Source organism: Cryptotermes secundus, unplaced genomic scaffold (genome assembly GCF_002891405.2).
Source record: "Cryptotermes secundus unplaced genomic scaffold, Csec_1.0 scaffold273, whole genome shotgun sequence".
In the NCBI taxonomy this organism is placed as follows: Eukaryota; Metazoa; Arthropoda; class Insecta; order Blattodea; family Kalotermitidae; genus Cryptotermes; species Cryptotermes secundus.
Window position 1 is genome coordinate 1,286,110 of NW_019744109.1, and position 10,711 is coordinate 1,296,820.

The 10,711-nt window shown below is 38.3% G+C and overlaps 1 protein-coding gene across 3 annotated transcripts; it reads left to right on the forward strand.

Annotated features, from left to right (window-relative positions):
* Nucleotides 1-194: 194 nt before the first annotated feature.
* On the forward strand, nucleotides 195-10,238 carry LOC111874431. 3 transcript variants are annotated; one of them, XM_023869937.2, is made up of 6 exons: nucleotides 195-358; nucleotides 1,081-1,261; nucleotides 1,871-2,114; nucleotides 3,574-3,836; nucleotides 6,952-7,144; nucleotides 9,937-10,238. In XM_023869937.2, exons 2-6 carry the CDS (start codon nucleotides 1,103-1,105, stop codon nucleotides 10,044-10,046), a joined length of 969 nt encoding a protein of 322 aa, XP_023725705.1. In that variant the 5' UTR covers nucleotides 195-358; nucleotides 1,081-1,102; the 3' UTR covers nucleotides 10,047-10,238. The 3 variants fall into 3 exon arrangements, with proteins under 3 accessions (XP_023725705.1, XP_023725704.1, XP_023725706.1); XM_023869936.2 differs by having other exon boundaries at nucleotides 1,097-1,261; XM_023869938.2 differs by lacking the exon at nucleotides 1,081-1,261.
* The last annotated feature ends 473 nt before the right edge of the window (nucleotides 10,239-10,711 follow it).

A 10,711-nucleotide genomic window follows, 5' to 3' on the forward strand; every position in this document is an offset into this window, starting at 1 on the left:
GGTCAATTGAAAAATCCGCTGTATTAAGATATACGTTCGGTTTTAGCTTGCCCACTGTCGGACACAGCTCGTCGCGGCTGGCCATAAACCGTATTCTTTCTCACATGTCCATGACTCGAGGAAATCAGACCCATCTATCGGCAGGTTACTACATTGTTTAATATGAGCAGCGATCGTAGTAATCGTAGTAATGTTAGTTATATGTGATCTCTGTCATCTGTGTGATGACGGGTTTGTTTGTCGTTCTTTGTCGTGCAGGTGAAATAGCCATAAGTGTTTATTTGTTTCTAATTTTGGTGGTAACTACGAGACATACTTGGCACTCGTTTTATACGTAACCTTTTTGGGCGAAATAAAGGTAATGTCTGTTTATAGTTGATTTATGGTTATTTTTGTAGGTTAGGTAAGAAGACTCAGATTCAAGTGACAAATTATGAGCCTGTCTGTAAAATTACCGCTTACTCAGGGTTCTGCGACCACTACCATGCAAAATTACCCTCCCAGTACGCAGGTTTAAGGAAGTAATTTTAAAGGAACCTGACGATCGGAAACTCCAATGTTAGAATAAATGATTATCGATACGATAAATGTATTTTATGTAGCAGGGTGGATCGCTTGTAGAAGCTGTGGTGTAATACAAAAACATAAATTAAACCTACTGATTGGCTTGTGCAAATGTAATGTACATATTTTATCTGAGTAAAGTTGATGACCCTATGCTGTATTGGAAAAAGGGCATGATACTAAAAAGTAAATGTTTACGATATCAGTATTTGCTTATTTTATGCTTAGACGCTTTTTTATAGTACTTTCCTTCTCTCACCAGTAGAATTACTGATTCATTAAATTTATCCTTATGTGTGTTTTGACCTTTATTTGCTTTCCTATTATTCTTGGTCTGTATTTGATTTGTTTGGTCATATCCTTTTGCCCTTCTAGTGTTTGCAGGATGTGTTATGTTATCATTAACTAGCATATAATGGTATGGAGTAAAGCGTTGAAAACACCATTGAAAAGATTTGTAATAGAGCCATTATTCTAAATTTATTAATATTAGGGAACTGTATTAAATAAGAACAGTTCTTTGGTGTTACAGACAGCAATGAACTCTAAAAGAAGTTACCTGCACAACATGGTGGGAAAGGTGATAGAACTGTATTTTCCATACAGAGCTGTTGTGGCTTTCAAGTACAAAGACAAGCAAGAGAGGGCTCTGCTGAAAGCTGACAAACTTATTGTGGATGGTCAGAATGTTGGTATGGTATGTTCCGATCCATACTGTAATTTGCTCGACTCATGTTCTAGAAACGTAAATAAATTTTCTTTCATTCTGGTCAATAGTTCCAGTATGTGTGACATTGTCTGTAAACTCTGCAGTTCAGAGCTCACAGATGATCTTTGTCTGTATTATGTTAACCAATTTTATGCCTTAGATTAAAGGTGTAGATGTATGGATATATCATAAGGAGAATTCAAATCTTCAACAACAAACTTACTTATGGAGCTGAGCCCTTCTTGAGTATAAGCCAAATCTGCAGCTACTCAAGAATTTTCCAGCATTTTATGGAACCTGAAGGTTCATTACCGTGTTCTCAAGAACCCTCCACTGGTCCTTATCCTAAGGCAGATCAATCCAATCCATACCATCCCATCCTATCTCTCTAAGATCCATTTTAATATTGGTCACTCACCTGCGCCTTGGTCTTCGCAGTAGTCTCTTTCCTTCTGGCTTTCCCACCAATATCCTATATGCATTCCTCGTCTCCCCCCATTCATGCTACATGCCCTGCCCACCTCATCCTCCTTGACTTGATCATTGTAATTATACTCGGAGAAGAGTACAAGTTATGATCTAACATGTTACCTGCAGGGTAAAACAATAGATGGTTATCTTCAAGAAGGTTCCACAGTCAAGTTTTCATGTCATGGGTTCGATGAGTCTGGTCAAGACCGGTGTGGGTACTTTGTGACAATGGCATGGATCCAGGATCTTGACCTCTGCAGTCCCATGACTGGTGCCAATACCAAAGGCTTCCTTGGTATCAACAATGCATCTGGAATTGTCTCAGAGGTCTTCCATAGACAAGGAGTCATCACATACATTGATGGTGATGGTGGGTTTTTATTTCATGCGACTCTGAAAGAACATAATGGAATATAAAGTTATCTGGTAGTCATAACCAAATCAGTTTATTACAGCATTTTGAAAGTATCTCAGTTTTTATGCTGCTTATAGATTTGAAAAGAAATAAATCTCATATATTTCATGCATCTCATTCTTATCTGTGAAAGAAGACATTAACAGATATTTTGTTACTGAATGTAATAGGCATAGCAATAGGTAAAAATCATGTTTTTTCTACATGCCACAACTTGCAAAAGGCTCTTATGGTCATTTAGATGCAACAAATGGGACGCTGTTCCATCACAGAAACACGAGAATGTCATATGCATAGTACGTATGATCTAAGATTACATAACAGTTTCTTTGTGGATCTGATGTTTTACTATCTTGAAAATGTAATAGTTAATAATGTTGAATTTTAGCGCCCTGTTGCACTGATTTTCATCCATGATATGTATACAGTGGCCATCTTGTAGTGCACTCAGTTTCACCTGTTACTTCACGACATGTTTCGGCAACATAGTGCCATCATCAGGTGCATATGAGGGCAAGCAATGCAATAGATTAACGTAATTATGGCACCTGATGATGGCACTATGTTGCCGAAACATGTCGTGAAGTAACAGGTGAAATTGAGTGCACTACAAGACGGCCACTGTATACATATCATGGATGAAAGTTAATGATACTCATATAAGTTGAGTCTGTAGTCTGCATGCAAACTTGAGGGTCTAAGAAAGTAACAGTTTCTTTCGTAGACTTAACTTGGTTGATCCTGGTCCGTCACACTAGTAATTGTATATAAGATAAGATAAGCGATGATAAAAACACAACATCTATCAATCACACTGGATGGTGGTTAAAAATCTTATATACAATTTCTTTCAAGTTTAGTCTGCTGATTGTTTTAATAATATGTAATTATTTGCTTGTGAATAGCTGAGAGCATAGACACTGAACAGTTTTAATGCTTTTTTAGTCATTCGTATCAAACGTAGGTTAAAGAGCGTAATGCAGAAAGAGTGAAAATGGATGAAAGTTCAATTGTCTATGATTTTTGATGTGAGAATGACATTAAGGCAAAATTATGTGGAAGACCTTGATATTTATAGTGCAAAACTGTCTCAGATCTGAATTTGTTGCAGCAGTGTTTCTCAACTGTCGGGCCGTGGCCCGGTACCAGGACCTGGCATCAATTATACCGGGGCCTTGTCATACAGAAAAAGGAATTTACTGGGCCGCGCTCTAACAAAGGTTGAGAACCACTGTGTTACAGTATTGACTCGAATGTTGCCTCACCTCTAATATTAAAAGCACTGGCTCCTTCATCTTCTTTACCATCATCAGATCACCATCCTCATCCTTTGTATTAGACCTAGTTGGTCTGTCACAAGTATTTCAGTCTTTTTACACTCTTTATTTTATATGAATGCGATTTTTATTGTTAGAACAAGAACACAGGGTCTTATTCCTGGCAAGTAAGCTATTCCTGTCTGGGAAGCGTATGAGCTCAAAGCAGAACCTGCAGATGAGACTGGATGTAGAAGACAAGGTGCAGTTTGATGCTGTGCCCTGTGAACAGTTGGAAAATGACAGCTCTTGTTCCTGGTTTGCCACGGTTGTATGGAAGGGCACGAAACCTTACACTGACTATGATGAGCCAGTCAGTTTACTTGAAGAGCCTTGGGATCTTATGGCAGAAATCAAGCACGTAAGTATTTTTCAATAATAGACACTACAGACTAACCCACCACAAAATTTCAATACAAAACTAATAATTGGTCCAGAACGGGACAGTAAACTGAGCTAACTTAAGCTAAGTTACATCCTCCAACATAATTCCTTAAAGTGAATAAAATATGAGTATAACAAATTGTGTAGGGGGTAAAAGATGGTTTGGATAGGCAGAATGGAAAGATTAATATAGTTCTGATGAGAGAACAGAATAGACAGGGGTTGATGGAGATGGATAAATGTAATGAATTTCAGGTACTATATCAGGGTATTGGAATACTGAGAATGAGGAGACAATCTTGGGACAGCCGCCGCCAGAGGCAGCTGAGATCCAACCACGGCCAAGGATAGTTGAGACGTCGCATTGGAGTATTGGGCCAGAAGTCAAGTGATACTGCAAGCGATAATAATTGTAAGGTGTGTAAGAGCGAGTGTCCAATAAAGATTCGCTAAATCCGAGACCCACTTGAAGTTATTTGTCGCGTGACATACCCAACACCTTATCGTGGTGAGGGGGTTTGAGTATGCCAAGGACCCTGAGAGCTATACCAGCGGTAGCGTAGCTACTGGCAGGGCCTCCCTTGCTGGACAGGTCAAAGGGTAGGCATCAAACGAAGAGACACACCAAAAACTGATGTCGGGAGCAGCGTCATCAGCAGCGACTTGAAGCACAGAGCAAATGATGCTCGAGATGGTTCAAGTTCGTATAGCAACAGGCGTGACCAGAGTGGTTTGAACGGCTGTTGTACTGCGATGTGGAAAGCAAATGGAAAAACTACCACATTATCACCTTTCCTGGATAGTCTCTTTCCAAAAACAGAAGATCGCATTAAGTGGAGAAACTGTTTTGGAAGAGACTGTGGACCTGTCGTCTGACAGATTACTGATGATGATGATGATCAGGGTAATAGACCGAAACTACAAGCAACATGGATTGGCCCATGGGTAGGTGAATTGATGGATCAGTGGTTGGTTGGATGGATAGATAGAAGGCAAGTCATTACGGTAGCTTGGATTATCCATATGCAGGGTGGTTCATTGCTGATCACAGCGGCCACGCCATGTAAGGCATGAAATATCTTCACCTGCTTGAACACTAGCATCATGCATTCAAATCCAACTCCAGGCATGGATGTCTGTCTGCATTTATTCAGTGTTTGTGTTAGGTAGCGGCCTTGTGACACAATGATCCCCCCTATCCAAGGAGTCGTACTGACTGTCTATGGTTAAGAAACTGAAGTGAAACAAAGCGTTTCATGAATACCATACGCTCCAAGTGGGAGCAACAGGAAGAAGAGAGAGAGCGGCAGATATATGAATTTTCAATACCCAGTGGAGCGTGTTCTTGGGTCACTGTCAGTGAAATTTACAAACACATCTGTCAGATTTCTACCTTTTTAATAAAATTCTCAACAAGAAACACTCGTTCAATACTGTTTCTCACCGTGGTTCATCACAAGATCAGTGAATGGACATAACTAACTGGCCACAGAAACAAACAAGCAGTGACTGATTGATTGATTTATTGATTGACTACCATTAAAATGGATGTGTGGTGGCAGACTGTGGTTACATCAGCATGATTAACTTCAAGCTATCCACCAACTGGCTAAACAGTTGTTAAAATAAAGTACAGTTCTTGTGGCCTGAACGTCTGTGTAGTTGGCATAGAACAGGAACAAAGTGATAAGACTGTATTGAAGAGCTGAGATTATATATATACAGAATATTATAGATACAGGGTGTCCCAGGAGGAATGGACCAAACTTCGGGTGGGTGTTCCTTATGTTAAAGTATGCCGATATAACCCAAAACACCTATGTCCAAAGTTGAACAGTTACGGAGATAATGGCCCGAGAAAAGTGTGGTCTTCTTGCAGGTCCACGCACTGTGGACAGTCAGCTGTGACTGTTATCTGTTTGTACTTGAGTGTGGTGATGTCACACTAGCCGTGATCTCATGCGCAACCTACCAGAGCCTACAGATTACGTTGCGGCGGGGTCGTGAATGGGTGGTAAATTAGTTGTGTGATGAGTTGCTGAAATGCCTCTTGTGTTTTCACACGTGGAATATTGTGATATGCATTTTGTGTGTGGATTTTGCGGTCGCAATGCACATGCTGCTGTTGAAGAATACCAAAGGCGTTTTCCCGATCGAAGGATTCCATCTCGAAGTGTATTTACGCGAATTCACCAGACATTGCGTGATACTGGTTCTCTTGCAAGTGTTTCTGTGCACTCTGAAAGGCAGGATGTACGAATGATAGACACACGAGAGCACATTCTTGATATTGTTCAGTGAAGTCCGCGTCTATCACTCGTAGAATCGCCTCTCGCATCGGCGTATCACGTATTCAGGTGTGGCAAACTTTACATCATGAAGAGTTATTCTTACCATGATCAAATGGTACAACATCTGGAACCAGGCGACCATGCACAGCGTATGGATTTGTGCCACTGGATAAAAAGTTCATCCCGAACTGTTAAGCGTCATTTTATTCAGTGATGAGGCGTCTTTTACCCTGGATGGTGTAAATAATTTACGAAATGTGCATACGTGGTTCCATAATAATCCACATGAGATAATGGAAACGAAATTCCAAAAGAGATTTCCTGTGAATGTACGTTTACAGTTATGTGGTCGGGTTATAGCGCAGCCATATTATGTCATCGCTCACCAGTCATGTGTCATGTATAGTGCTTGGAAACCCTAAGGACAATTATGACATGGCGAGCGAGTATTTTGTACTTCAATTTTATGGCTTTCCGTCACTCACAAGTTAGTTTGATGTTACGTACATTATTAACATTACAGAATCCACATATTCCTGCCAGTTTTAATATGTATTTTGTAATCAACAAGTGTGTAACACCGGTCAAAATTTGACACTTCTCTGGCCATTATCTCCGTAACCGTTCAACTTTGGACATAGGTGTTTTGGGTTATATCGGCATACTTTAACATAAGGAACACCCTCCCGAAGTTTGGTCCATTCCTCCTGGGACACCCTGTATATGAATGGATATGAAAGCATTTAACTGGTTACTAAACAAGATTATGAGTAAATATAGTTTAATTCTGTTATGTTGCAGCTATCAAATAATCCCAAGTCATTATTTATTCGAGGTCAGGGGCAGATTCTGCAGATATTGAACGGGGAGTTTGGTGTAGCATTGGCTGCCATGAAACCAAACAGCTGGGAGAGCATCCTGTTCCATCGCAGTGCCTGCTTTCTTTTCAAGCTAAATTTAGCATCACATGATCTTACTAAAATCTTTAAAGAAGGTAAACCTCAGCTGTAAAATAACAAGATATTGTGCAGCATTGACCTAGCATGTTGTATCATTTTGATAAAAAAAATAATTTTATTAAAAATAAATACTATATGAACTGGCACACTTCACATTTTCCTATTCTTGAACATAAATTTAAAATGTATTCCTGTTATTTTGCCTTTGCATTGGTGGATCCCTTTTGTTTAATTACTGGTATTAATAGTATTTGTGTGAGAATCAGGTTTTATAATTAACTTTACCAAAGTCTTAATATATTTAACTCTTAATTGATTTCTTACTGTGGATATCATAGATACAAAATGTACTTGATGCAACTGATGATGACTGAATGAAGGTAGAAATATGTGGCACAAGCTTATATCATAAATGTAAATATTGTAACGTGACATCTGAAATTCAGAATCATGAAAATATGACAGAGGTGTCTGCTATTAGTAGGGCCCGGATCTTTATGCGCAAAAAACACTTAAAAAATGCACTAAAACACTTACAATATGCACTTAAGAAACAGGTCACTTTATTCAGACTCACCTATTTACATGTATCATTCACTGCAGAAAGTAGCATCACAATAGGGAACTGGAAGTCTTTCAATGTTTTATGGAGACAAACTGTGTCTATTGTTCATCAAAATGATAGTATAGGCTGAGAATGATCTTTCTACATCAACTGATGTGATTGGACAGTATTTATGCACAGGCACTGAAGGTTCAGAACATTCATTTGGCAAAGATACCCTAATTCCACTCAAGTACTGACTAATTAACTGAATCTTTTTTAGTCCTGGGTTCAAATTCAACACCATTTCTAACTTGCATTTAATCTTGTCTCCAATTTCGCCTAGTGCAAAATTCAGTGAACAAGTTGCTTTCTGAACGAGTTCAAGTGAGTCGTGAAGGAGTGCACCACAAGATTCTAAGCTCTCAGTGGCTTTTGAAACTGTAGAAAAATGTGCATGGATAAAATTCACATCTTGATAAACAGTATCACTTCCAAACATCACTTTTGCTTCACAGACACATGCATACTCATCTTCAAGTTTTGTAACCACTTCTTTTACATGATTGAAATTCTCCTGATGAAATGAAACTGCGGATATCCATGTCCTCCCCCTACTTAGGACAGGTTCAGGTGGCAGAGGAACCTGAGGTAGGCAATCTTTGTAGAACTGGACATGAACTGGTGCTTTTAGAAACAGTTATTTCATACTTGCAATTAAATCGTTAACAGCTGTAAACTGTGCGCATATTTTTTCTGCAATACAGTGTAATCCGTGCGCTAAACAGGTTACATGTATAAGATTTGGATAAAATACGTGTAAGGCCTTTGCTGCTTTTGGCATATAGGAAGCTCCATCTGTGAGTAACACAAGCACCCTACAACAGTTGTTCTCAATTTCAGATGGCCATAATAATCACAGAGAATCACATACTAATCTTGCTATTGTGCTATGGTTGGTTTTCTCTAGTACTTTGCAAGCAAGAAGATAAGGTTTGCTGGGTTCGTCTGGTTGTAGCTTAACAACTATGAAATTTGCTGTGCATTGGCCACATAAATTGCTTGACTCATCCTTAATTACCCTTAATTTCAAACATATATGCAGAAATATGCTCTTACATTTAGAATATGCAATAATGACCAAAACCCCTCAAAATATGCATTTTAAAAAAATCCGGACCCTAGTTATTAGGCAACATTTTGTTAAAATATGTATCCACAGAAACAGACACACTCACAACACTGGAAGTACTATTGAGCTCATGGCAACGTGTACAGGGAGCCTCCATTCTGGACCGATGTATTACTGTCACAAGAGAGTATTAAAATTACTTCTTGGAAATGACGTGTAGTCCAGAAGGAGTGTCCTAATGTTTCAGAGGAATGTTAGAATTATTTAGTTACTTTACCTTTTATGGTGTAACATATTTCCACTTTTCAAGATACCCAGTAAACTGAAGAATGCCGTCTTCTGGGATGTGGTGCCATCTAGTTCTTGTGTGAACTGACATTTCATAAGGAACGTCGGTTCACACAAAATCTAGAAGGCACCACATCTCAGAAGACAGCATTATTCATAGTCACTGCTGTGAAAACCTCAAATCTTACCCAGTAAACTGTTATAAACAGCTGGCTGTTGCTTGGAAAGATAACGGCTATGAGACATGCTAAAATTTCTGAATGTCCCCAGAAAGTTTATGTATGTGCCAGTAAATTGTTTTTTAAGAATTTTGTCTGAATGAGTAATAAAATTATTTGTCCTTAAATTTTTCCACTCTAAATGAGAGTCTTGTTACAGCCAGTGTTGCTTTAGAAGCAAACAAACGCATGCAAATACTTTGATTTTAAGAATTTCTCACAGAGAACTTCAATGTGTAAATCTTAGTTTACTGTCTGCTTTATATATTTTACTGAAATCCATAATTAAGTAAATATTGAAGAGAGCGATCTTCCGGGATGTGGCGCTATGTAGATATTGTGTTAACCGATGTTTCGGAGGAAGGTATTGCCTCCATCTTTAAGGTAAAAGAAAAAAGAAGAAAATCCACAAGCGAAGAACCAGTATGAGGAGGTGCAAATGGCATGTGTACCAGCTAATACTGGTTCTTCACTTGCGGTTTTTCTTCTTTTTTCTTCTACCCTAATGATGGAGGCAATACGTTCCTCCGAAACATCGGTTAACACAATATCTACACAGCGACACATCCCAGAAGACTGCTCTCTTCGTAGTTACCACCGTGAAAACCTCAAATCTTACATAATTAAGTAAATATTCTTTTTCAGGTGACCGGATTCGGTTTATTGCTGTAAGAGCCTCAAAACACCTTATTACACAGTGGGTTGCATCTCAGATTTCTGTGTTTGTAAGCAATGAGCTGGATTATAATCTTTAATCCATCTTGAAAGCAAGTACTAGAAAGTGGAGGGAACTCTGTGATGCTAATATAACTGCTTGTTACTGTTGTCGTCTGTTGTCCACTACTCTATTTTGTGCAACTGAGGCTTCAATGTTAAGATGTCAAAGTGTGATGCAAATTGTTCTGTACCTTATATATAAGTTGAATTATAATTCTTTTCAAAGATTATTGTATTTTCATTTAAAATTAACAGATGAGCAGTAAGAAATCGGAACATTAATTGAAAGAAGCTTACAGGATAACTGCTAAAACAAAATGAAAATTTATGTTAATAATTTCATATATCTTGAGTTTAAGCATTTCAGCATATTCATAGCTTTATAAAATTTGAAATTAATACAAATTATATGGAATGCTAAAGAGTATTTCTGTATTACCTCACATTTCTGCTATCTCAAAATGTAAATTTTGACATGAAATATATAAAGAAGGATGCATTGTATAGCCAATTCATCCGTTATATATTGAACATTAAAAAATTTGCATATAATATTTGTGTATTCTTTACCCAGTATCCTGAAGGCATCTGCAGTCAACGGTTAACTATAACATAACCTTGTCATATTTTAGTTAAGTCTTCTACACATATAGAATAGAATCTGTTTATAAGAGTTGCAAGGACCATGAATGTTTTTCTTTCA

What these genes read in the sequence shown, in the direction of transcription:
- LOC111874431 (XM_023869937.2), top strand. Translation starts at nt 1,103, where the DNA reads ATGAACTCTAAAAGAAGTTACCTGCACAACATGGTGGGAAAGGTGATA. An exon ending in CACATACATTGATGGTGATG is followed by an intron (nt 2,115 to 3,573) that starts GTGGGTTTTTAT and finishes TTTTATTGTTAG; the next exon opens with AACAAGAACACAGGGTCTTA. An exon ending in TTATGGCAGAAATCAAGCAC is followed by an intron (nt 3,837 to 6,951) that starts GTAAGTATTTTT and finishes GTTATGTTGCAG; the next exon opens with CTATCAAATAATCCCAAGTC.